The sequence below is a fragment of the Melanostigma gelatinosum genome (genome assembly GCF_949748355.1).
Source record: "Melanostigma gelatinosum genome assembly, chromosome: 17".
Classification (NCBI taxonomy): Eukaryota; Metazoa; Chordata; class Actinopteri; order Perciformes; family Zoarcidae; genus Melanostigma; species Melanostigma gelatinosum.
Window position 1 is genome coordinate 21,784,141 of NC_136650.1, and position 27,750 is coordinate 21,811,890.

The window sequence follows — 27,750 nt, forward strand, 5'->3', positions numbered from 1 at the left end:
GCACTTTAATTTGTGCTTTTTTCTAGTTTTTATTTTAGTCTGATTCAGTGTGTCTTCATTTCCATGCAGACTTTTTCTTGTCTTCTAAACATTACCAACGTAGCCTAATAATCTGTGTTTTTTAATGGTCTGATTAGTGTATATTTGTTGGCGATAGAATTTATATTAATCTATTTATTTTTGTGGTGGTATGTATAGATATTCTTAATGTTATATTGTTTCAGAGTTCCTACACCTGTAACTTTGGGCTATAAAGGCGTCATGCCTGCTTGGGACATGTTGTCAGTAGCCTAAGTGCTGGGAGCAGGGCTGGGCTGGGCTGGCACAAAACATAGTCACAGCTGGCACTTTGGCCCAGACCGGCTGGCCACAATCCCTCGAACACTCTATGAGCTCCCCTACATACCAACCAGGCCACTCCCTAAACACATTAAAAGCAAGTGATGAGTGAGAGACAATTAAGGAAGATTAAGAGCGAGGGTACGTGATAAATACCTGGCTGCAAAATGTAATACTCTGTTATGTTGATCAAGACATGCATGGTTAATAGATAAAGATAAATCCGTCACTCGTTCGTTCTTTAAGCCCATGAACGTGTGTGTCATAAATGGAAAATGCAGTGGACTCATTGATGCAATCATTTTGAAAAACAAAAAAGTTGTGAGGCCCAAATGTCACGTTGGACCAGCGGTCTGCCAGATGGCCGGTCCAGCCCTGGCTGGGAGAGTGCGCTCAATGTGGTGTGTGTTGGTGTTGTCGGTGATTTTTAGATGGTAATAAGTACAACAAAGTACATCAGCCTCATGCTTCTGAGGAACATGTGAATTGTTCTAAAAATCACGAAACGAGTCCTAAATTCTATTTTACTTTAGTGTTTGTGAGAACATGGTCAACAGCGGACGTTCTTGTTCCTTCGTTTTCAGTTCATATCCTGGTGTGAAAGCCATTTTAAATCCAGCGTGAGTCCCCAGCTCCTTTTCCCAACACTTCGGCTACTGACGGGAGTCAAACCTGGAACTCTTCGAATGGAAAACTGGTAAATTTCCACTCAGCAGGCCGATCCATGTAAAGGACACTAAGGAAAAGGGGAAGCAATACAATATTCTGATCCTCGCTGGAAAAGACAAAAAAATATAAGTATATAAATATATAGATATATTCATTAAAAGTTCTATAATGAAATTGTGTTGTGTCATGTGAATTATTGAGTACTGTGTCGATGCTCCAACAACTCCAAGGTCTCCCAAACAGACCCACATGTCCATTAGGATTCACATTTTCTGATCTGCCACACACAGCATGGTAGAATTAAGATTTGCTTAAGTTTAGTCAACAAAAGCTACTTGATTAAGGTTACAATTTAGAGGTTAGTTTGTGGTAAAGTTGAAAATAATTTTTATTCAAATTCGGGGAAATTTGCTTGGAAAAAAACGCCACTCAGTAGAATGTTCGGAACTTTAGCCTCCAGCAAATGAGGATTATTGTCTGCATTCTCAATTAGCAGACCAGTGTCTACCCCGGAGTTCTCCCATGGTGCACCTGGCTCTCCAGTAGTATTATGTCTGAAGCCAGCAGCGCAGTGGTCGTACATACAGTACGATAATAGCCACCGCCTTGTGTCAGCTTTCATGAGTCGACAGGAGTCTGCCACCTGTGAAGACATTCTGCAATTTGAATTTCCTCTCTTGGTTCCGTCTGATGCTTCCCCGTCCGGCTGTCTCTCCTCCTCCCGGGGCTCTTTGGTGGTAAAGAGCGCATGCCTGCACTCACTGATAACGGCTCCAGGCTCGCAGGCGGAGGGGAGGTCTGCCAGTCAAGATTACACCCTCATTTCCTCTTGTCCTCCAATCCTTCCTCTCTCCCAGAGAAGGAAAACTTCTTCTTGTCACATTTTAAACTGCAGACCTCAGGTATTTCTACTAGGATATGTTGTGGAACAAATCTCACTTCATCAATTCCAATGAATGTAAAGTAGTCCTTGTTTATTGCAGATATTTTACATAACAAACAGTGACAGGATATTTTGTATTCATGTGTGGGTTATGAATCCAAAGAGTCACACATGAATCAATCAAGGTAAAAGTCCTCCAGGCTTTCACTGTTGTATTGATCGGTTTCTCAACAAAGGCATAACTCGATATTGCATGTATTATGTTTAAAAGTCAAACACTCACTTGTGGATTTCAGATTTTTAATAAATGACAAATACAAGTATTATCCAAGGGATCCCAATGTGTACAAGTCCATACACATTATATTTTACTTCTCTCTTTGTCTCAAGATTAAGTTCAAATAATTAGAAATACAAGATCTGACATTTTATTTACATTTGTCACGAGATCTTTAAAGTTCAGCAGTGGAGCCCATATGAGTTCAAAATCAACCCTTTGGTACCGAGCCCTATTTTTAGGCCTCGGCTTGAAAATTGCATACCCATACTCAAGAGAGTCCAGAACTCTAACTACAAGGTCTATTTTAATAATTTTGATGGTGTAATACAGGTGACACTTGTGAGATGTGTTCAATTGTGTAAATATTGTGTATATGTTGCTGGTTAATAACTGATACACTTATGGCACAGCTCAAATTGAAAAAGTTTCAGGTTCGCCTAAAAAAAGCACTTGTATTGAACATTTATTTTTTTTATAATGCAGCTGCAAGCTTAAAAATACACCACGGACATAGAACAACACGTTTTACATGTCCCCACAACATATTTTACTTCGATTGAGTGAAGCAGGCCAGCATAAATGGTCTGATTCAAGCTAAATCTTGATTTTCGGAACCAGCGGTTGCATTGCTGTATTATAATTTTATATACTATATAACTAAATATTAACTATATATTCACTTTTATTATCACGAAGAGTGTTCAATAATCCTAATAAAGCAGTTTGACACCATTTGGAATAATTTTGAGCAGTTATGACTGTCAATCATAAAAATATGAATCATAATTTGTGTCTGTGTGACTGTAGAATGGGCAGTGCTTGCTCGATTTCCACAACAAACACCTTTTTTGATGCGGGATAGTCCAATGGGAGCCATGCAGGCATGTTTGACAATCTTCTTGTCTGTTTACTGACTAAAAATCGGAAAATGCTGGGCGAACCCCCCTCCCAACATGGATTGGTCCAGCTCACAGTTTCGGCTGCCATTTTCTCATTAATTGAGCCAGCGCATTGATATCAGTCAGAGACACGGACCACAAGATGGAGGAAGGATCTGTGCAGAAATCGGCTGGAATAAATCCGTTTTTCATCGCCCAAACCGTCAAAACGTGAGTTTTTTTACCCAATTTGGCTTGTCGTGACCTGTGGTTGATGTTGGCATGTACCACCATAACTTTTGAACGGTTTGAAAGAGAGTAATTTCGCTGGCGTTGACCGTCTCGGGGTCGAATCACGAGCCTGTTAAATGTATTCATCCGCCATGTGCGAGCTATGGTCCGTGATCAGAGAGCCATAGAGAGAGCATATGTCATCGATTTTGCCAGAATTGTGGCAAATCTTCTAGATATGTTCCAGATATGATCTTAGTTCATGTGTAATTGTGTTTGCAGTGTTTACAATGGCTGGTATGATGATGTTGCTCGGACTTTGTTTTCGGACAATTTTTTTAATATGTCTGGACAAATAATTATTTTTCTTAGTGAAAAATGCTTTCTACGACACGCTGAGTGCTACACTTTTCTAAAAAAGACCCCCACCGGGGGCTCTCGGGTAACAATCAAATGCTGGTGTGCCTCGACTCGCGTCTCCTGACCTACCTGAAACCTGTAGTGTGTCTAAAAACACACTTCAGTAACATGAACTGATGCCTGTAAACACCTGACTCTCTGCTACCACACTGTATTTATAGCTAAGCATTTTACCACAGAGTAAAAGAGACTGTTGTTGATGGTAGAATGACACATTGCTGACGGTAACAGGGTTAAGTTTCAAATATTTTAATTGGTCCTGTACTGTAAAAGATTACTGGGTAGAGTCCAGGCGATGAACTCTGGGTCTCATTTGAGTCAGAACACTCTCGTCATAGATTTAAACATTTAATGCAACAAATGGAAATAGAGTTTATGCTCGCCGCTGATGGCTCGGCTCTAAGGCGCTCCCTGGATTAGCCGAGCAGCGTGCTGAGCCAAAGCAGGGAGCGCGATGCAGAAAATCCCCAAAGCAAGACATCGAATACCATTTTGACCTTTGAGCCATGTTAGCACTCTGGGAGCAGGAGGCAAAGCTTTGCTAGCAGCGGCGATCAGTGAGGAGGGAGTCGTATTTAAATTGAACCGCCTTGTGGTGAGAAGGGGCTAACTTGTGATCTTGCTTCAAAAGGTGCAATAAAGTCTTTTTTTAGCTCATTACTCAGTTGGCTTTTCATTCACCACGGTTGTCTCGACGTGTGTGACATTCAGGAGATCTTAATCCAATGCCTCGGTGCTACTGCCGGCGTGTGCGGTGGCAGTGTGTCGGCGCTTGCCGCTGCTCTATTTGACCGTTTCAACATCGGTCTTGGTGTGAGCTCACTGGTGTAACTCCAGACTAGAGAGACCTGTTAGGAACAGCCAACTAGCTTCTCCCACACATTTCTGCTCTGGGTTCGAGCCAGTAAAGCTGCAAATATTTAAGGGCTTAAGATCATTTTTCGCTGAGTACACTCTTCACTTGACGAGTTCTCGTGTTTATTAGAGGAGTATATTTCCTTCCGCTGGATTGGGTGACGTTGAGAGTGAATTGCTCTTTGGGGTGCGGCATTAGAGTATTTAACAGTCAAACTATGCAGAGCAAACTAATCTAGACTGAATAAAACAAAACAATTGTTCTCCTCATACCTCAAGCTTCATGCATCCTTGAACACACGTATTTCATTTTATCAACATAAGTATGGTGTAGAAAGACATTATCAACACATGACATCATGAAAAGCAAATTGTGTATTTAATCGGTGTAAGTGCCGCAAAATCACAACAATATGTTAGATTAGAGGAAAAATATCAACTAAATTTGTAGACCTCCAGTTGGTCAGAGCCTCTCAGTCTGATACCGAAGCACTTTTCAACTAACGCCAATGTAAACCACGCGTCATTGGCTTTCTAGTTTGCAAGCTACCGATATCCAATTATCCCCAGAGTTCCTCAAAAAAAAGGGTATTTTCAAACCCCCAAACCAGCACCATTAAGTGTAGAGCACGTTAATGCATGTGCCCCATGGACAGCGATCGTGCTCGACCAAAAATGCACCAGTGTGTGCACAATGCTGGGTGCTCTACGGAGGAAGAATTAGGCGTCCTGAAGCTCTTTAGAATAGAATAGAAGTCTCACAGCAACATCCCCGACGATGACACATTGATTGACACGTGCACAGACAAATGAGTGTTGAATTCAGACGTGTGATATGTTTTTATATTGGGTCAGGTAATAATGAGGGGGAAAGAAGAAATTTGGAAAACCAGGACATTTGAGTGTTTTTCAGATATTCGTTGGAGCTCGGCACACCTAGCTTGAAATCGGTAACAATCCCAGACAGACCGGGATGTCTGCTCCCCGTACTCAGACAGCACATTCACATGAGTGACAGGTGCTGTGAGTAAAAACCTAGCCAACACGGGGGGAAGAGAAGGCGGGGTTTGTAGCACACTGTGCCGACACGTAAAGAAAAGACAACTCAAGATCTGAGCTCACTTCACTTCAGGACGTCTGATATGAATCCTCGGAGGATCATTTGATTCTCTGCGGTGCAGTGAGGCGGATTGGATGACGGTGGGAATGTATGACGTCAGAGGTTCAGTTTGAAGCAGGTCCTCACATCGTGACCACACCCGGTGTGTATCGCCGAATTGGAGCGCTGCACCCACAGGAAGCTGACACTTGGTGCATTTGAACAAGTGAATTTGAGAGTGTTTGTGTGCACGGCGTGTCTCCAGGTTTGTGTCTCTCCTGCCACGTCAGTCCCATTGGCCACGGTCTATATTTAGCCGGGAGGTCGCAGCCAAACAGCATGGGAGACGCTTCAGAGAGATGTGAGCCTGGAGGGAGGTCAGTGTTAGTGTCAGTAAACCACGAGTCAGAACAATCCAAACTCATTGAACGAGGTCACGCACACCTAAAACCTGATTGATTTATTCCAAAGTAACTGATATCGGTGTGATATCACCACGTACCAGTGATGTACTTAGTACGCTGCCTTTGGGAAATATCAGAATAATGACTTTGTTCATGACTGGTTTAGAGAACAAGGTGAAAGGGCCACGCTGGTGGTCTGGCAGCCTACGTATGTACTGTATCGTGTGACATGCGACTGCAACATCATGAGTTCAAATTTAGCCGGGACCTTTGTTGTATGTCATCGGCCTCTTAGCCTCCTCTTATTTCCTGCTGCTCCTCACAGTTCAGTCTCTCATGCAAGTTAAAAGTCTAGTATCCAAAAGAAGGTTAATGTCATGGAAGCTGAAATGTCCGATGTTCATGAAGCAGCAGAGATGAGACAGAGAATATACAACCTATATTATAGACTGATGAATTGTTTTTTTTTAATCATAGCTTTACTTCAAATGGGTAATGTGTTTATAACTTTCCAACTTCATTTAAAATGCATATGTTACAAATCTATTGGTTTATAATAAGCAGTGTGTGTGTCTGAGCCTGAGCTTCATATTTACTTCGTGCCACATCGGGTCTGGTAAGAGACCAAGAGTGTGTTCACACCTGGTTAGTTTCCTATTTCATTTGGTTCCCGTTCGGATTTATTTACAAAGAAAACAGGAATTGTAAACATTGGGTTTGTTCCAAACCCAACCAACAGAGCGCCAGTTTGAGGCAGCTTTCATCTTGCTGACATATTCGAGTCAAAGGTTTGAACAAAGGGAATTTCAGATTTCTCTTTGTTGGTTGTCAGGTTATGAATGATATATGAACAAACCTCTCAGTGAAAACTTCACCAGTTCATTATTTATTATTATTATTATTATTAAGACAATTGTTTTTTGCATTACGAGTTTCTGAAAGGTTATTTTATAATATGCAAATTAGGCATTGTCTAATGTAATGGTAAAATTGGGATAAATCTACAAACGCAAATAGATAAAGTAGTAAAATAAACACCTAAATATGTATTTAGGATGTTTTCTTTGCACTCGTCTGTTACATTGACTGACATGGAGCTCATTGATTGGACAGCTTTGATGATGTGTTACTGTAACTGTGTTTACAGGCTTCAGTGTTCTGTTCAGCAAAGACTACGTGAAGAAGTTGAATACAAACATCTGTCGGAACAGCTAATGGACTTCATGTTGGGTTTTATTTTAAAAGTTTTGAGATTTATGGATATTTGAAAAATACAGAATATGAAAACTATTCTAAATAATGACTTCCTGCTGAGTACAAGTATTATGCTTACTTTATCATAAGTAAGATGTTAAGCTTCACATTTAAAAGATGAATATCCAGCACAAACTCAAAGAGGATGCATGAGATATGCAGCTCGTTAGCGCAGTCATTGTTCCTCACGAGGTGTGAAGTGGGACGCTTCAAGAAGACGGCCATTGAGGAGGCAGCGGCTGTAAGCTGAGAACGTGGTGAGAGTGCGGAATAGGAGAGAAATGGAACCTGAGAGTGGAAGACATTAAATATTCATGTCACGTTTAATAATAAAATGAAGTCATTCATACTCAATCGATTCAGATCAAAAAACAAGTCGCAGAGTCGCTTCACCTTCCATTCAGGCGCAGAGAAGCACTTTGCTTTAACGTGAATCATCCGAGAACACTGACGGCAACAACATGGCAGCCTGTCACAGGTGTTCGCTGATTTAACACCGAGTACCTTCCAATCCAACATCCATCGTTCTAGCCGACACTGAATCTAAAATGAAGCATATGTACTCTTCTTACAGTGTGTTCCGTATCGAATACAATGCATGTGAAACCTGATAATGATAGAAAGACAAGTTGTATTCATCAGTATGCTTATGACCCTTATGACTGATAAGAAATATAAAGCTTGAAATAAATGTAAATTGATGAGAAATTTAAAAAAAAAATGAATTGAATGAATTTATGGACGACCATTTCAAAATCAGATCCCTGTCACATGACTATGCATCGAATGTATTTGTAGTTAATGTCTCTCAATGTTAATTGGTGAACAGACAGAAAGGCAGATCTGAAGACACGTAGGAAAAACAAAATGTTGTTTTTTTCACACATCGCTGAGGAAATAAAATAGTTTCTAAAATGAGGTTCTCTGATTGGAGGTCAGTAAACTGTTCAGTTAATTTCGTTTTGATTAAAGTTATTTAGTTCACAGTTTAAATCACCAGCATTAATAATGAATGTTCTCTCTAAAGTTACTACAAGGAACTTTTAACTGGTTAGGAATTAGTCTTAATTTAATACTCGTGCCTCTATATGATCAACGAGTGTGTTGGCTATTTCTATAGATATTCTTGATGCTTGTCATCGGGACCGATTCCCTGCGGTATCAGACGAAACTATTTACAGCATGCAGCTGTAGCTGGAGCTGAGCTAGAAACTCCTTCAGCTCAGACTCCAGCAGGGCCACCATGGACAGACCCAGATCCTGCTTTGCTGTCGCTTCTACACTATTTAAAACAGCGTTTTTGTGAACTGTTTCAGTTTAGGCAATGAGTTCATGTCAAAATTGTTGAACAGTTCAATAAAATAGGTTAAGTTGCAAAGAACCAATTACAGTAATTTAATAAATAAAGACAGTACATTGCCTCCAAACCTTGCGACACAGTAAGACAATACAGGGCTGTTTCCCAACCACATCTGAGCATTACGATTGACATGCTTGACAACACTAAAGGGGGTATTTTACTGCAACGTAACATTGCAGCTTCTAGCACTTTTAGCTGTGTCCATGTTGGTGAGCAATAAACCTCAACAATATTTCATGGGGTACAGGGATCCAAAATGAGTCACTGGGAAAGCATTATTATAAAAAGATAAAGTTCTTTGGTACTGAACAAGATCATGGTAATGACAAGATTCACGTGAGTTCACATGAAAAGCAATCTCTTTGCTGAGACGTCTTTTGGAAACACCCACGTCCCTCCGCACCCTGCTTCCTCATAAAACAAAAGTGCAACACCACCTCCGGGCCACTAGCTGCTGCTGTCCTTCTGAGGGAGACACCTCTGCCAGGGGCTGTAGGGCAGCGCCAGCAGCAGGAAGAGGACCCCGCCCACGATGAGGACGGCACCCGCACAGCCGATGCACGACACCGACCAGGACAGCGCGTGGTGGAGAGGAACCGTGTGGTCGCTGGCCAGGAGGGCCAGGACGGACTGCTGGAAAACCATCAGAGTGACAAGCACCAGGAGACCTGTGGAAGAGACATTGGACATCAATGTTGGAACACTGTCTTAACATGAGACTGCAATTATCAACCTCTAGCAATCTCCACTAATCAAGAAAGATGCACTGAAAGCCCAAACGTTGCCCGTTGTGTTGTTGCCTCTACTGACCTGACAGAATGAAGCAGACGGATGCTGGCTTGAGGAAGAAGACTATCTCTTTACTGAGAGACATGGTGATGCATATGGCCCCCATCACCATCAGGAACAGGCTGAACAGGGCCAACATGGCTGCCGCTACATTCAGATCTGCACAGAGAAAGGAGAGCAGTGCTGTTATCACGATGACATTAACAATATTAGGAAAACGTGTTTCTGGAACTAGATTGGTGAGGCAAATCGAAGGGCTTTTAAGTGCTTTTGATATACAGATCATCATGTCAAAGGTATTATGGAAAACAGATATAATACTGGTTTTTAGAAAGAAAAAACTCCAAAAACCTGCCGCAACGTAATTCAACATCAACATTAACTGTTACTGTGTAACTCACAATTGTTAGGCTGTAAAAAAAGAATTGCCACTGCGTTAACAGTTGAAAAACTTCCATAGCTGTAAAATCTTGTCTCAGAATATTGCAAGCTGTGCACTTTTTTTTGGCATTTGACCAACCTGAAAGCTCTTGGACATATTACTCAAAGGTTCTCTATACGGAATTCAGAGCTTATCTACGATTGAGGGATTGTCTCCACATGACTCTCAACATGGAGACGGCTGAGCCGGCAACTAACGGTGCTAAACATCTGCAAAGATACATATAAACATCTCTGTGGACCTGTGCAGAGAAAGGCATTATGGGTAAGCATAGGCCATGGAGCTAATGCACAAACTCAATATTGGTTGATCCAACCAACATAAAAGTGTAAAAGATATCGACCCACAATGACAGCCATGCTTGCTGCTTTCGCTCAGATTTTAGGAACATTAGATTTTGTTTGCTCAGGTTTTTGAGAGGATCATTTTGGAAGATCATTCAACACAACAAAACCAATATCTTAGATTTAAAAAACGTAAAGCTTTTTGTTGCTTCATGATTCCATTTCATATTCATATTCATCATGAAGAAAGATTTAAATGAAGTAACAAATGTGCAATCTAAAATCCCGGTTCTAGTACGGCGTTATACTCTCATGGCTGCATTTATTGAATCACTATATCGTGACAGGGATGTGGCACCAGCGCACAATGAGATTTAAATGTACGTCTGTCGTTCATTCAGCGTATGGCACTCCGTGATCTCAACACATCATGGAGCTGCCAGTGAAATGAGAGGTTGGACGACTGCTCGGAGACACTTGAACTCAGCGTGGGTGGAATAGATTTCAAGCACTCGCAGAGAAGACAATGGCCAACCTGAACGAGTGCAGCGAAGAGGTGAAGGGAAATAGAGAGGAAAAGGAAAGGACACAGAAAGACAGGGGCGGATGACGGACAGGCGACTGAGGAATAAAGAAAGAGCATCAGTAGAGTGAGATGAAGGAGTGCGGGGAGAGAGCGAGAGGTGCAGGAGAAGAAAAGGGATAAAGAAAGCAGGGAGTGGGCGGGTAAGGTGGGACAGCGGCTCAGAGAGCCGAAAGAGGTGCATGACTCACTCTTCGTTGTTGTCTTCTGAAACATCACAGCATTTTCCCCCGTGGTGAAGAACTTGAAGTAGGTGCAGTTTGATTCTGCAGGAGGACCAAAACAAAATGGAGGAAGGGAAACAGCCACTGTTAATGGACGAGAGAAACGTAAACATAACCTGGCTTAGCTGCAGACGGTATTGATGAACATCTCATCGACATTCAAGCAGCCGTATCTCTCTCTCAGCCCTTTAGTTTCCACAATTCTAAGGGAATTCTAAGGGCCAAACTAAAGACGATCTTTCACCCAGGAAACCATGCCAACAATGTAGACTGGTCCTGTACAGTCAATGACAGGGAACCAACAACCTACGAGTATCTCTTTGCATGTTGGAAAGTCCCGGGGAACCTGCAACCCTGTGAACCACTAAGTAAGTAACCCTGTGAATCAGTCCCGGTCGTTTTGATGAAGATCAAACGGGCATCCTGTCTGAAGCCGATGACGAGCACACACACACACACAGCTTCTGGTGGACTTCTCTCAGTCTGTCTCTGTCTCTTTTACTCAGGCTATGTAACAATGACTCAGGCAGTTAGTCAGCCAGAGTATTCATCCACACAGCCATCAAACAGTGAGCCAAGCATTATTTGTCTTGCCAGAGACTCAGCTAGACCTCTCATTCATGCTATCTCTCTTCCCCAAACTGAGCTGTCCAACAGGCTCGAGAGTTTGACAAACGTCCAGTCGGCCAGTTGGTCCATCAATCATCATCTTAACACTCCCAACACTCATACAGACCAGTCAGGTATCATAAAGGTTAGACAGCCACCCAGCCAGTCAGTAGATCTGTGAGGCACCTCCATGTAGCTCAGCAGGTCCACAGCTCTCTCTCTCTGGGTCAATATCAGACACCAACAAGGTCTTTGTGCAGCCCTTCCACAGGCCGTAGTGAGCTGTCAGACATGTCTGCAAAAAGAAAAGAGATCAGAGAGATTTTTACAATCCAAATGTATTCATACAGCACATTTAAAAACAACAGTGGACCAAATTGCTGTACAATAAAAAATACAACAAAAACTATAAAAGTACAGTAAAAACTCAACAGACATAGATGACAACAATGTGGTAAAAGCTAGAGGATGAAAATGGTGTTTTAAGACAGGATTTAAAAACGGGCAGTTTTGGGGCCGGCCTAATATAACAGAGGCAACTCGTTCCAGACTTTGGGGGCTTCCACTGCAAAAGTCTAGTCTCTCCCCTGTGCTTCAACCATGATCTGGGGACAACTAGTAGCAACTAGTCAACTGACCTGAGTGACCTTAAAGGGAAGTAAGTTGGAAAAGGTCGGAGAGTTAAACAACAAAATCCTGAAAATCAATAAAAACGCACTGAAACGTACAAGGGGCCAGTGAAGGAGTGCCAGTATGGGGGGGGATATGTGCTATCGCCTGCATGTTCTTCTTAAAATACGTAATAGTGATGTAATTTATTTCCATCCATCACAGTGTTTACATTGAGACACCAAACAGATTTGCTTCCATCGTTTCGTTGTGGGTGTTGTGACCATCTTTTAGTGCTTCAGAATATAATACTACTAGAAGTCATGTGTAGAAAAGCTCCTGCCCTGTTTTCTAATTTGAATATTACACCTGGTTGTTGTAGAAACTCTTCGGAGGTGACAGCTCCACCCAGAACTCTGTCCCCATCCCAAGGACTGTGAGGACGACGCCCACGATGGCCACGAAGAATGCCAACTTGATCTGATACCAGAACACAATACAAAACAGTGTGGTGGTGTTAAAATCACAACTGAAACACTAAATCAAATCACAAAGAAATGGAAAGACCTGACAAGAACAAGTGTACGTGCACATAGTAGTAACCATGTCTGGCTGTTTCTTCATAAGTTTTATCTGAATTTACTCCAAGTTGAGGTGATTTCATGAAATCATGTCCATTTCCTCTGCACTTACAGCAGCCATGCTCTTTGCGTCATGTAATGTCTGTGGGAGTTCAGTGCATAGGGGATGGACATGGGAACTGGAGCTTATACACACAAAGAGAACAATGGAGCTCTGTAATTTAGAAACTCAAAGAGCAGAGATCCTTTCGTAATGTGCAGGGAGGACATTTACAACACAAAAGGGAAAGAACAATCTCTGAATGTTGTTTTTAATGTCCTCAACAGATGAAGGATCAACCCCCAAACACGCAGCTGAGATGTGTAGGTGGGCGTTTGCACTTCTGTGTGGAGATGTTGAGAGTGAAGATGTTTTTTGAGCAGGGACTTTTTGTCTGGTATGCATTCGGTTTAGAGTATTAGGGAATTCAGCTCTGTGTGGTTCAGGCTGGCTGGGTCATCTTTGAGCAATCATTTCCCACCTGCAGATTACTGTCAGGGTACTTATGGTTACATAACATTTTATTTCCTTAATGTTGAAGGACTGCACTTGGTATTTTGCATTTCCTTATTTGTTAACTTTAGACCTGCTCTTTTGGAGTGTCCACGATCTGTGGACAAGCCTGATTTCAGTTGAAAAGGCAGCTTTATGACTGATTGGTTCCATTAGCTCCAGAGTACTTTCATGCAGCCTGCGGGAGAACACGCATTCACACAGTATGAAGCCAGTCACCTTCCCTTCCTGAGCCTCACTCATGGCGTGTCCTGTTGACGTCGTCCTGCGCCGCTTGTTCCCCCCAAATGTACTGCGTCCAGTCATAAGGGTGGACATGGCTCCCGCACCCTGCGGTGCTCCTCCCGGTGCCGCCACTGCTCCTGGCCCCGCCGGAACAACAGTACGGCCCTCTTCATCGGTCACAAAAAAGGTAGACCACATGTTGTGACAAAATAAAAAACAACTAAGACAGCCGAGTGGGATTCAGTCCGGTGAGCTTGGCCCTCGACACGGATGGTTGAGACTTTATCAATAGAAAAATTGAAGACAGGAACAAAAACAGAGGACATCTGTTGTGTATTCTCAGTTTGTGCCCATAAAGTGAACAGGAAAAAACACCTGAGACCGTATTAAAGTAAGATAATGTCAAACAGGTGTATCTGACATAAAGGAAGGAGAAGCACAGGAAGAGGTAGAGAGATGAACCAAGAAAAGAAAAATACTGAGATAAGAACAGCGAAAAAAAGTATCATACAAAAGTAGAAGAAAACTTCAGCAGACAAAGGCAGGAATCAGCCTTCTCTTGAAAAAGAGCCTCGGAAAAAATGGCGGCTTTGACGACAGATCTAAAACTGATAAATGAATCATCGTGAAATAAGAAAATCACCGAAAATATCCGAAGCAAAGTTTGTCCACTGAGAGTCTTTAGAAGTAGAAGTCAGGAGTGGATGAAGTGATGCTTCCTAGAGATGAAAATGGAAGGACGGAAGAAAAGAGGAGAATGTGACTATCAACAGAATCACCTGAAAAAGAGGTTCTGGTCTTTTTTTAAAGTTCATAAAGAATAGAAATGTATTGCCAGAAGAACAATGCAGGTGTAGAAATTGGTGCACATTTCATGGTAAAAATAAAGCAAGAAATACATATATCTACAGGGGGACTTCCTACACTGAGCACCTCTCTCCTCCTCTTCTTCACCTCCGTCTGTATGCATTGATGTCCCATTAAAGCTCATTACTAACTTTACTTCTTCACCAGAGTCTCTGTGCTTTCTCGCCTCACAGGTTCCTGTGTATCCGGGTTTACCTGGACCAGGTGTTGCCTCCTGCCGTGGTTGTGTCATACATTGAATGTGCTGTAATTACATTGAATGTGTTGTCATTCACTATCCTGTTCTACACATGACATCATTGCACTTCTGTCCATCCTGGGAGAGGGATCCCTCCTCTATTGCTCTCCCACAGGTTTCTTCCTCTTTCCTCCCGTTAAAGGGGTTTTGGGGAGTTTTTCCTGTTCCGATGTGAGGGTCCCGGGACAAGAAGATGTCAAACGTGTACATATTGTAAAGCCCTCTGAGGCAAATTTGTGATTTTGGGCTATACAAAAATAAATTTCATTGCATTGCATATCAAATTATTTGTCTTTACTTCATCTCTACATTTACATTTGGGGACTTGAGCGATAGTGAAAATCACTTCACTTTCTTGGGGATTTCCATCTTAAGTTTGTTATGACAACCATTGCATAAATCTTTCAACAGAAAAAAAATCATTCCAGATTCGGTACCAAATAAATTTACCAAAATCACAGAGAATACTTGGATTAATAAGTGGATTGGCCAAACTGCGTTCGTACAGGTGGTCTGGCTCGATTTTTTTGAAAAGGGATCTAGGCTCTTTGTAAATAAATACAGTTTGCCTACATAGTGTCGGAAAGAGTTGCTCAACAAGGGGAAAGGTCACTTGACTCTCTCCCTGTTATCTCGAGTTACAGCACCATCGCTTCCTTTGATCTGGGAGAAATATTAAGTTATCCCACTTGTCCCCATAGGAGAACCTTTTTTGGGTCCCGGTACAACTTTTTTAAGGATTCCTTTTCATAAAGGTTCTACCTGAAACCCTTTCACAGGTTTCATACCAAGAACCATCTGTGATTGGTTCCACCCACAACCCTTTATGAGAGGTTGTATAGAGAACCTGTCTATGGTTGTAATGGTTCTAATAATTCCACCCAGAACAAATAACTGTTTTATATTCCACGGGTTTCATCTAGAACCCACACAAAGTTTCTACCAAGAACCCGTTTTATATTTCAAGCTTTTAATGTAGAACCTACCCAGGGTTCCTCACATAGGTCGCTGTGGGCTCAGTTGTGGGCATTCCCTTTTAACGATCATGCTTCCAGCAATCTGTGAATAACTCTTTCCTTTGAAGAGAGTTCTTTGGATGAAAATGGTTCTTAATGGAAACCTTAGAGCAGAGGTAGCCAACACGGTGCCCGCAGGGACCACGTGAGTCGCCCGCAAGGCACGTTCTAAAAATAGCACTAGTCACCATGGCGCTCCGTCTAAAATAGTAGTTGCTGTTCTTTTTTAATCAAAAACGCTTGCACTAGTGTAGATTTTAAAATGACAATATTTCTTGTCATAAGAGAGTTGGGTACCAGGAGGTGCACGGCGGACAGCCGGGACGAGGCCGAATGGCGGGCGCTTCCCGTTGGCGCCAGACGCGCGCCCGCGAGCGCAGATCCGTAAATCCTCGGAACAGGCCGCGGGGCAACAACTCAGGGGTGGCGGGGGTATAGGCGAGGCAACGCAATCCGATCGAAAAGGCCCAGACTAGAGGTTTGAACGCGGGCGCCCGAAGACGCTCGCGCGCCTCCGAGGGTTGGATCCCCGCTCGGCTATAGACGAGACTGGTTACTAGTTTCTTCGTGGAGAAAAAGGTACCATTGGAAAAGCTGGTGTCGGTGACAACAGACGGTAACAAGAACATATTCAAATACAGATTGCATAAACGTATCACTAATTACCCTCTTAGTTGCTAGTTTGGGAAGGATCCATTCCCAATGTGTTTACCATCTCTTGTTCCTGCACAGTTTGAATGGTGTCATTGTAAGGTGCTTCAAACTGAATGTGTCATCCAAATAAATGTAATGTAATGGAGTGCTTTTTTATACCAGGGCAAATGAGGTCTTCTGGGATTCCTTGCTGCTAAAATGTATCAAAAATGTAAAAAGTTGACAGGTTACCAGAATTCGGTTGAGTAAAAGCAGTGGTGCCTCTGTAAATGTGTGGTGTGAACACAAAGTCGGACCTAAAAATGTAACAAAAAAGTCTCTGCTATAGCACAGCGTATGCAGACCAACGACATCAACTGTGTACATTATCCAGAATTTGGAAAATTCCTCAATGTGAGCTTCTGATAAAGGAAAAGCACAAAACTAGAGAGAGCCTCCTCCAATCACAAACAATTATCTGTATCTGTACAAGTATCTAATTGTTTCCATTAGGACAGAAAAGCAATATAAAAGCACTTAGCATAATGGAATCACAATCAATTACCTATGTAGAGATGTTATGTGACAGCAAACACAATGAAATCATAACCTGCTATCTATTCTGAGAAGCTTTGTGGTGCCTCAGCGGCACAAAAACACTCACCGTGTTCAAGCCATAACCAATTATCTATTCCGAGAAGCTCAGTGATGGAGGTGTCACACAAATATGCTGCCGATGAATTGAATCTTAAACCCTTTATGTCTGTAGGGTGAATGAAGCAGCTGTCCTACTGCGTTCTGCCAAGATGTGGTGACAACAGACATGACATGCAGCCCTCCCTCCTGTTCGCAAAAATGAAACATCCCCTGGGGAGAACACATAACTTTACTTTCCCATCACTGTCTGTCTTGTTGACAAGCTACCAAGCTGCAGTTTCAACTCATTTTCCGGTTCTTCATGGAATACAGATAACGATACAAAACAGCATAGTACAATGCATCACACATCATTTATTTACATCATATTCTGTTGTCACCACAAATCTTATTAGCAAATTTAAACACAGCTATTCAGATTCAGTCAAGCCACAGATAGTACGAATGCATCTATCACATAATACAGGTATGCACACCATATCAAGAAATGTACAAAGCATAAACAATATGCTTCATGTAAAGTGTAATCTATTCAGAAACTTTAAGAAATAACTCGTATTTTTAATTCAACAATCTTTTTTTATGTATTTGGAAAAATACTGTAAATGTTTACTTTTTATGTTCTTTGTTTAATGTGTTATATTCTTGAGCATGAAATCAGACTTGTGAGATCTGCTGTTTGAGAAAACCCTGAGCAGAGATGTTCAGTTGTATGATGTGAAAATATTATTTATTTAAAATATCAAAAGACGAACAGTCATATTTCAGTTGGGTGACATATTAAGTACATTTTCAAATTAATGTTTAAACAGAAAAATATTACATTTGACAAAATAAATTGAGGAATTAGCAGCAAATTAAATAATAAAATCATGTTAAATATTCACTCGAAATGGTCATTTTAATAAAAAGTATGTTTTAAACCAATACTGTAATCCAAAGAAATATGCAACGACGGCGGTCAAAGGTACTTTTGGTGTCTGCATCAGATGCAGGCGTCAAACGTGCAACCTTTATGTTACATGAGAGATAACGTAACTACCCTGCTACTGGGACTGCCAAACTGATGTTAAGAATCAAACAAATCAAACTTTTCACCAATGGTTTATACTGTATATAAATGTATCACCTGAAAATAAAATGTGAATATGTGAAGGAAAAATATATATTTCAAGCTAAAAGTAGAGTGCATGCAATTTGTCGAAATGGCAGTGATGAAAATTGGTCATTATGGGCTATAATATACAAAAACAAGTTAGTTAAAGTATAATGTTAGTGATCAAGGATATCACAAAATTAAATAAAGTCAAATCTGCTGTCCTTACTCATGAAATCTGAACACGGCTGTCTTTAAGAGGCATCCAATTGGCCTCAGTGGAAAAGAAGAATCGAAGCCTGAGGAGGGAACTCATCGCGTTGGCTGTGAGCAGCAACCAACACTCTTTAACAGGTTCTCTCTCCTAAAATATCTCCAAAGACAAGCCAAGATGTTATTGTCTGTGAGGCGCAAAAGTTCCTGCGTTATATCAAAGGAAACCGGCCTCCATTAACACTGTACCAGCAACGTTTGAAGAAGAAGCCCCCCGTCCAGTTGCCAAAATATATCATGCTGAAATGAGACACATTGGTGAAACATGTTTCACTCTTTAACACGTGCAGCACACATGCTCCACAACGCCCCCCGCCGCTTCACAAATATCACAACAATATGAGTAACAAGTTGCTGACCTGGTTTCTGTGTGTGAGCTGCTGCTCGGAGTGACGCAGGGGCGAGGCGAGGAGAGGGAGTGAGTGAGAGGTGGGAGGGTGAGGGAGGAGAAAAGAGGGTGGAGTAGAAGTCAGTGATAGAGGATAGGGGGGGGTTAAGACTGTGCGTGGAGGTGAAAAAAAGCATCAGCTAAATGCCCAAATGTGTGTGTGTGGATATATTTGTGTGTACACAGTGTGTGTACCTGTGCACATACACAGATAGGGTTGCAGGAATACATATTGATGTGTGTCTCTGTGTGTGAGTATGCACATATCTATGGGTGTGCATGAGCATTCCTGTGTATTAGTTTGCAGCTCCATGTGTATGGGCTTCTTGAGCCAAATGCCTTAAATATCTGTGTATGTATGTGTGTGTGTGTGTGTGTGTGTGTGTGTGTGTGTGTGTGTGTGTGTGTGTGCTTGTGTGCTTGTGTGCTTGTGTGTGGGGGGGGGTAATTACTTTAAAAGTAAACAATCTTTTGGATTTAAGTCTTTTCAAAATGACCAGAAACAGAGGTCCACACTTGGTTGGAGTTGTGTGATGGTCCCCTGTTGGTAGAGTAGGAATGAATTTGTGTGTGTGTGTGTGTGAATATTAATCAGTTTGTTTACGCTAACCTGGACATTTGCTAGATGAGTCTCTCTGCTTTAAACTTTAAAATGTATAACACCACACACACACACACACAACCCCAACACCATATCTGTGTGTGGTGTGGTGTGTGTGTGTGTGTGTGTGTGTGTGTGTGTGTATGCTATGCCTCCCTTCCTTCCATCTATTTTTGCCCCCCACCTGTTAATGACATTAAAGCCGACCCGGGGGAAAGGGCTGTGGCAGGGGTTTCTCTCTGGCTGTGAGACTCATGTATGCGGCCGTCGCTACGATCCCGCTGATTGAGGAGGGAATTGTAGATTAATCACCTCGAAAAACAAGTTACACTGCTGGTTGGCTGCCGGTTGGCTCACATGGTGGGATGTCGGAAACAGTGAGATAGATTTCAACTGGACAGTGAAACCGTCACATTCCGTTGCCTGCTGACACATGCAATGCAGCAGTATATCCAGTTTATTTCTATACTAAGAGACAACTGTGTTAAGCACTTCAAGAAAAGACTGGAACCGTCTAATTTTAAAATGTTTACATTATTGTGCTCCATGAGGTAGACCACAGGGATCGACACTTCAAAAAGATGTATTATGAAAAACAAAACTTGTCTGTTCTCTAGGTTGATTGTAGATGATACTTTGCTTCACCAACTTTTTCACTTTCGCTTTTTAGGGGGAAGAGGGCAGGTCCAGTACTATCAGCAGCCAATCAGAGGGGTAGTTTGTGAACAGTTTTACAAACACTGTTTTATTAGAGATGAGCTTTGGGAACTAAATACATTTTGGTCAACTGAAACAAACTTTTGTGGTAAAACCAATGCGCAAAAACGTGCCGCAGTCTAACAAATTATTCAATGAGAAAATAGCTTCTTTTTTTTCAAAGATAAAAAAACACAGTTCAACTTACTTACTTTTTCAGAATCCTCAAACACACCTCATGTCCTTCCTCAGCGAATCGAGTTGCCACTAAAAGGCCAGGAGGAAACAAGGTGGACCTTATGTTTTCAAATGTTTTGTCAGACTAATGTTTCCATCAACAACAATGAACCTTCAAGCTGCAATGAAATGTATTTCAGAGGCACTTTCACGAATTATATCAATTGTATCAATGAACTGACCTTGGTGGTGTAATTCAGCTTGTGACAGATATATTGATGTTAGCGTATATGTCGGACAATAAGTAACAGGAAATTGCAAACTGTCAAAGATGTATCGGCGTAATTTACAGTTATAATGAACCACCAGATCATTTCCATTTTACTTGGAGGAGCTCGGAGACACAATAGATGAAATAATACCCACAAATCCAATAAGAAACCAAGCTGTCACTTCAACTAATTGTGTGATTGCTGCAAGCAAGGCATAGCAAAACAATATTTGCACAGTGTGTTTATTGGATGAAGCTGTTTCAACTGAAATAGGCCACGCCCAAAGCTCTAACACCATTTTTTGTTTGGTAAACACATTTGTTGCTTCTTTTGGCACACATTTAATTTAATCTTCACCAAACTTGATACATACCTAATTCAAATTATCCTGAACAAAACTTTTTTGGGGTGTGTCTGTAATTGGTAACCAACCTATTTAAGGCATGGCCTGATGCAATACTGTACATACAGCCACAATGCATGACAACAACAATTCCATATTTCTAACTTTTGACTTTTAATAAATTCAACTTGTTAAAAGGATCTCCATGACATATTGAAATGCAAATATTCTTGTTTGATAATCATTTTTCATATTTCATAATATGTATACTTTAAGTATTAATTCCGTTATTTCGCCATCCGTCTGAGGGTCATTGCCCGGTCCTTCTGCTGCCTGAGAGAGAAACAGAGAGGGAGAGAATACTGCAGTCAGATGTGCCTGGCATTGTGATAAATGGTGTGTGTGCTAACAAGAAGGTCAGACAGACAACGACAGACAGAGATGGAGGACTGAATAGAAAGGGGAGAAAGATTAAGTAAAAGTCAAGAAGAACAGAGAGGAAAGAGAAGAACCAGAGAATGATGGACGCAGAGACAAGACGGACTCAGACAGTCACCGCTGAGCCGGAGCAGCCAAATTAAGATGCACAGCATGCTGAGGTGGAGGATGGAGGCTGATGCAGAGCAATGTTGTTTTTTAATAATAGTCAGCCCCGAGGCTACTGGGAAACATTGATGTAACACTAGTTGTGACCGGTGAATACAAAGAGGTTGAAATTATAAAACTTTTTTATTTTACCCTTTTATTCAAACAGGAAAGGTGACTTCACACCAGACTTCACAGCTGTTGGTCTACAAGCGCGTCTGAAAGTCGGGTGCTTTGTCCGAGGACAATTGGACATCAAGTGTTCTGGGAAAAAAGACAATTATTTATTAGCTTTCTCCTCCCGGCATGCAGAGAGTCAGGAGCCGGAACCCTGAACTTGTGTGTCGCAGGGAGTTCTGATGGGATTACACCAACTCAAAAGGCCAATAGGATTCATTAGAATGGATTACCTGTTGGGGACGAGGCACACTTCAGCTCAGGTTCATGTTTACAGACTGAGAATATTCACCTTTCTTGTCACATCTTGTTATCGATGAACTGTATCAGACGGACAGTCAGAGCTCAGCACAGTTGAAGTTGGGCAGTGACTTTTGCCAAAACATTTTTTCTGCGGCAACAAAAGGCTTTTTGTTCATACCTTTTCAAAATGTTGTATTATATTATACACACGATACATAAGTGGTTCTGACTCAAGATACTAATACATAGCTGACAAAAATACTACTATAAACTTTACATACAAATAGTACAATAATTAAAATATGATACTCAGAGCTTTGGTGGAAATGTTTGAGGGAGACAAAGGATCAGTTAGCTTGGTGTAACTGGGATTGATATATTTTATAATGTATTTATGTATTTCCGAAGACGTTATATGATTGTGTTTCCACAATGAGAGCAGAGCTGTGTCAGCTACTTTCCTCATGCCTTTCTGATTAAGTTAAGGCAGTGGCTGATGCGGAGAGAGAAAAGGAGATTGCCATCAAAGAGCAGAATTGGAGAAAAGCGGAAAGATATTAAAAAGTTTGGAAAGCAGAAAAGGAAAGCTTTTGAAGAAACAGACGGAGATGATGGCAGCCTGCTGGTGTGTCTAATCGACCTCATCTCTTCTTCCGGATCTGTCTCTCTCATAATGTACAGGCAGATGCACACAAACACAGAGACAAACCTTTTAGTTCTTTCTGTTGTTTCTTTGCTTTCTCTCTGACCCAGTTATTCATCCGTCACTCCCTCCAACAGCAGCTCTCCTCTGTCTTTAGTTGTTGTTGCATGAAAGACCATCAGACATAATTATCCTCCTGCGTCAGCAATGACCTGCAGGTCATGTAAAAAGTGTTCCAGTGTCTTCATGATGTGTTACGGTTATTATGGCAGAATGAAGCTCAGCCAAAGGGAGCATTGGGTTTCCTGTGAATGCAATTCAAAAATATTTTTCAAAAGAAGTCTCTCTAAACACACAGTTGATATAAAGGTGTCAAATTGTAGCGCATCTTCAAATTAAGCTCCACTAGCCTCATTGTGAATACCAGTACTTCAAAAGTCTTGAAATAAAATGCTTCTAAACCATTGGTTGGCCGTTATCTGGCACAAATCAAGTCATATTTTGAAAAGACTGAGAAGTAAGCCGGCCAATACTCGTGGATCTAAAAGAACCAACTACTGAGGCCATGATACTTCAGCTCATGAGATACTTGAAGAATTATTCCTCAAGTCTTTTTAGCTTGCCTGTAGACGTAGATCCATTTGCACTGGTCTTTGCAAAACATATTTTATTTGATTTCTGGCAAACTATCGTGTCCTGACCTATAATATCCCAGCCCAGTCTCACCAAATTGCCTATTAATGACAGAACAATTTGGAAGTGGTTCAGTGTGCACGAACAATGTGGTTTCCTTGTCATTTCACGGCATGAAAAGGGAACAAACACAGGACTTTCACCCAGTAGACCAGTGTTAGTGACCCACTGTGTTATTGAGCTATTTCAGTTACTTCAACGATGTTTGTTACGGGTTTTCCGTATCTATGCTACGTTGTTTATGTTTTACCTAGTTTTCATACTTCTTGAAAGCCCAACCATGATGTTTTTCCTAAACCAAACTAGTTGGTTTTGTTTCCTAAACCTAACTGCGTAAAAGCCTAAAATGTGTCAACGTGACACGCGGAATGTCTTGCTATTTATACTCTTTCCCATGAGATCAGGTTGATTATCCACTTGTCGTGACTACGCCATTAATAAAGTTCTTATTGACACTTGCTTAAGGTTAGGGAAAGATCATTAAAGCATAAACCCTTCAACCATCTGACCGGATGTCTATCTTTTTTTTGGCTGGGGACTTTGAAACGTCCACCTTGAAAAACAGGATGGCAGCTAGTGATGTCATCGTATTACGAGTGACCGCATCGTCCACCTGCTGGGCTATTTGATTTTTCCCAAAGTACAAGCCTTTCCACAACAGTCACAACTTCAGCCAGATTTTAAGCTTTCATTTACCTGCTTTGTTTTCTCTGGAACACACGAACTCTTCCCGTAATGTAGGATCAACACACTCCCTCTTGCCCTGCACCCATTACTGCCATTTCCGTCACCTGAATAATCTCCGCCCACTGACTCAGCTGCTCCCCATTTCCCTCATTAGTCTAGTAAAATAAATACCTGTTCTCCGCTGTCCATGCCAGATTGTCGAGTGAGCTTCTGTCTAGGCTTGATAATTCTCTTCCACTTATTTAAGTTGCCTGATCCGACTGTCTACCTGTTTTTGACCCTCGCCTGCTTTTGAGTGAATTTGAAATGTTATCTTAACCTGGCAGCCTTTGAGTCTTGCTTCGGGTTTAAATTTGCTTTCTGAGCCGTTACAACCAAAACTACAATTCAAAAATGCAAAAAAAGTTACATTTGTTTGTGTTCATTTTCTTTTCCTGCATTTGGTCATTAATAGAGAGCTGTACCACGGATATTTGATATTTTGGTTTGCCACTAAATCTTTCCTGCTCGACTTCCCCATGAAGACCAACTACATGTACGCCAGGATGAAGCGGTCGCCGCTCAACGAGATCTTCGCCCTGACCATCTGCCTGTGGCTGAAGGCTGGAGCAGGTCCCGGCCTCGGCACTCCCTTCTCCTACGCCGTACCGGGACAAGCCAATGAGCTGGTGCTCATCGAATGGGGCAGCAACCAGATGGAGCTGTTAATCAGCGACAAGGTAGGAGCCAATCCCCGCTGATTCTCATACAGGACACACTGTTGCTACTGCATATTAAAAGATTACAGACTCAGAACCCTGTATGAAGTTCTTATCGAGGGATTTCCCTGTCAAGCTGCTTTAGTTGACCAGAATCGGTTCGTAACACTGTCGTCCTCACACGTCCATGCCCAAGAGTGTTGCTAATCTAGCCCACAGTGAGGTGTGATAGTCACAGCTCAGACTGACAGGACAGCATCACCTCATGTGGAGGTCAGAGAAGGAGAGGACAGGGACTTCTTTTCAGGAGCAACAACACCCTTTTGCACTGATGCCGGATATCAAAGACTTAGCTACGACATGGCAGCAGAGCCTGTGCGTGGAGCTAGGTGCTACAGTCGCTAACGCAACAATTGGGCAGCTTGTGTTTTCGCCTCAAAGTATTCTGAAGATGATATTTGTGAAGACAACTAGTAAAGCGGCGCATCTTCATACAGCAATCCGTACGATGTCGTTTTGAGCATTCTCCTATAAATGTCCAGAAACACAAGCGATCCGTGCACCTGCTGGCAACAAAACTACAACAGATGTGCTTCCTTGTGTTGTGTTAACTGTGTTTGTTTGTTTTGCAACTTGGGCGTGTGGTTTTAGAGCCGAAAGTTACGTAACACAAGAAAGCTGAAATGAGTCATTGACGACTTGGTTTCATACCGGACATATACAGCGGTCTTCTGAGTGAAAGTGCTTTTATTTGACCCGACCATCCTCCTCGGCGTAGAAGTTACTGTTGTTACATAAACAGCACTTTGACGCTCCACATCTTTCATAATAAGTAAAGGAAAAACTGTAAACACAGTTATTGTGGAGAATAACAATAAATTACAACACATGAGTCTGGTGTTTTATATTATATGTTATATTGTTGTTATTATTTTATTTCTTAATTTCATCCGTTTGAATGACACTTTCTGATTTCATGACGTACCCTTCTGATCTTCCCTTCTCTGAAACGCTGATACCTTGCTTCCTTGCCCCGGTGCTGGGAGCAGGAGCTTAACAAACAAATCAACCGAGCAATTCATCTGATTATCCGAATTGATTGGCCTAATTGTCTGTCGGGGTGACGTTAAACACGAGCGATGAACTGCCATGTTTGCTTTCGTCACACTTGGCAGTCGTCGAGCCGATCGACGGCACAGGATGCAGATTAATCTCAGGCTGATTCATGTTAAGTGAGTGGAGTGGAGATTGTCATATTGGACGAATCCACCTTCCCGACAGTTGTGAGCACTTTCATGCAAAGGCTGTTTGAATCCTTTACCCAAAAGGAATTTGTTTCCACGATGTTACAGTGATGCTTGGTAAAGACTACTCCAGAAGGAAGCCGGAGAACATTCCCTGTGTTCCTCCTTCAACGGTGTGTCTGTCTCTCTCTCTCTTTTTAGGCGGTTACATTGCCGATAACCATGACCGATGGGAAGTGGCATCACGTGTGCGTGACGTGGACGACACGCGACGGCGTCTGGGAGGCCTACCAGGACGGGGTGAAGAAAGGCTCGGGACAAAACCTGTCAGTTGACCTGGTCCTCACAGGACACGATGGGAGGGCGCTTCGACGTCACCCAGTCCTTCATGGGAGAGTTGTCTGATCTCCAGTTCTGGTCCAGGGTCCTGACGGCCAACGAGATCTACAGCCAGGCGACCTGCGGAGGCCGCCTCATCGGCGATGTCATGTCCTGGTCCGAGGAGTCAGTGGCGCTCCACGGGGGGCTCACGGAGGTTCCCTTTGACCCCTGCCACCACTAGGGACTAAGGACCCCGGCACCTAGAGCCGTAGCATCATCATGCCCACATTTCCAATGCCCCTGTCAGAAAGTAGTTGGAGAGTGGGATACTGTGTCATGGATCAAAGATGGGGGGGAATGATTGATTTCATTGCTTGCTCTGGTTGCAAGCTCGGCCAACAGGCTGAGCAGGAGCAGTCGTTCTGCTTTTTGCTATAATTGTTTTTCTTTCTGCCTTCTCCACCTACACCCTCACTGTTTCGCTCCGCCGCTCTCCAGCGGGGCTTTGGATTTACCGGCCGTGCGGTCATGGCTACGGCCTGCTTCTGAGGGATCCAGCACACGTAAGAGGATTTCATTCCATCGTAACAGCTCCAAAGGTTACTTGTTGCCAGCAGCTCGCCTGCACTCGCTTGCTTTTGTTTGGTACGTGAGCGGCATTGACTTTACAGGAGGTGAAAGAGAAGCCACAGTGAGACCCGAACCGCGATGATCATACATGTTGGACTGAAAATCTGCTCGTTGTTTTGTAGGAACGATGCTGTTTCAGGACCTTTTTTACAATTTAGCTAAAATGTGGCGCAATCTACTGATGTTAATTTTGCACATTGAGATTTTGGCGGACTGTTTCCCAGTATTTCATATTGAAAACTCCTCTTTTTTGGTAGAAAGAAAACAGAATTTGCCTTTCTGGCACTCAGAAAAAAAAACCAATAATCTGTGTGTTATGTGTTCTTCATAACCGAAAAGTTGCATTTTTTTCAATGCAGGACTGAGTAAGAAAAAAAAAGTTAAACAATCAGTTTCTCAGCTCAGAAGTTCGCTGTTACACACGCTCAATGTCGGACCTGACACGTTACGCCTCCAGGCCACCTGTCGGCATGGATACAGTGTCCGTCATCATCTTATCACCGCGGTAATGCTGACGTGTCCTTTGGCTTACAGCAGGATTTACCTGCGGACTGCTGATCTGATCCTGCCTATTTCCAACCAGCTCAAACCACATTGCAGAGTCAAACACACACACACACACACACACACACACACACAGAAGCTCAGAGAAGATGAAAAGGTGAACAGAGACATTGTTGATCTCTGCTTGTAGTTGCACCTTTACGGTTTAGGTTTTTGTACATGTACATTCTACCAGATCGTGTGATTTTTCAAAATGAAAACGTGTATTGTTACATTTGTAAATAAGTACATAACCGTAGAGTTAACGTTGGGTGGAGAGTTCTGTTTGTAAAGCAGAGTTTGTCGATTAAACTGCTGTTAGTAATTGCTCATTATTACCCTCTCTGCGTTAAACTCAGAGAGGATGAGCTCTCTTTATTGATTGCTAAAAAAAAAAACAGGGGTATCTGCTGTTGCCGTGGTAACAGGATCTCTCAGCATCAGGACCACGTCATTGC

The 27,750-nt window shown here is 42.2% G+C and overlaps 2 protein-coding genes across 5 annotated transcripts; one reads left to right on the forward strand and one right to left on the reverse strand.

Annotated features, from left to right (window-relative positions):
- Window positions 1-7,294: 7,294 nt before the first annotated feature.
- LOC306791502 (voltage-dependent calcium channel gamma-6 subunit-like) lies at window positions 7,295-18,745 on the reverse strand. Of its 4 annotated transcripts, none has more exons than XR_013772754.1 (8): window positions 18,711-18,745; window positions 13,566-14,290; window positions 12,582-12,692; window positions 11,790-11,898; window positions 10,962-11,036; window positions 9,483-9,620; window positions 7,706-9,340; window positions 7,295-7,600 (listed from the first exon to the last, which is right to left on the reverse strand). XR_013772754.1 is itself a non-coding variant. In XM_079288260.1 (8 exons), the coding sequence occupies exons 2-7, from the start codon at window positions 13,767-13,769 to the stop codon at window positions 9,120-9,122; spliced, it is 858 nt and encodes a 285-aa protein (XP_079144386.1). In that variant the 5' UTR covers window positions 13,770-14,290; window positions 18,711-18,745; the 3' UTR covers window positions 7,295-7,600; window positions 9,110-9,119. The 4 variants fall into 4 exon arrangements, 3 of the variants coding, with proteins under 3 accessions (XP_079144386.1, XP_079144385.1, XP_079144387.1); XM_079288260.1 differs by having other exon boundaries at window positions 9,110-9,340; XM_079288259.1 differs by lacking the exon at window positions 7,295-7,600 and having other exon boundaries at window positions 7,613-9,340.
- Window positions 18,746-24,374: 5,629 nt separating this feature from the next.
- Window positions 24,375-26,360, forward strand: LOC306791205 (neuronal pentraxin-1-like; the record flags this gene model as incomplete). Its single annotated transcript, XM_079287839.1, has 3 exons — window positions 24,375-24,575; window positions 26,000-26,098; window positions 26,148-26,360. 3 exons carry the CDS (start codon window positions 24,375-24,377, stop codon window positions 26,358-26,360), a joined length of 513 nt encoding a protein of 170 aa, XP_079143965.1.
- Window positions 26,361-27,750: the final 1,390 nt, after the last annotated feature.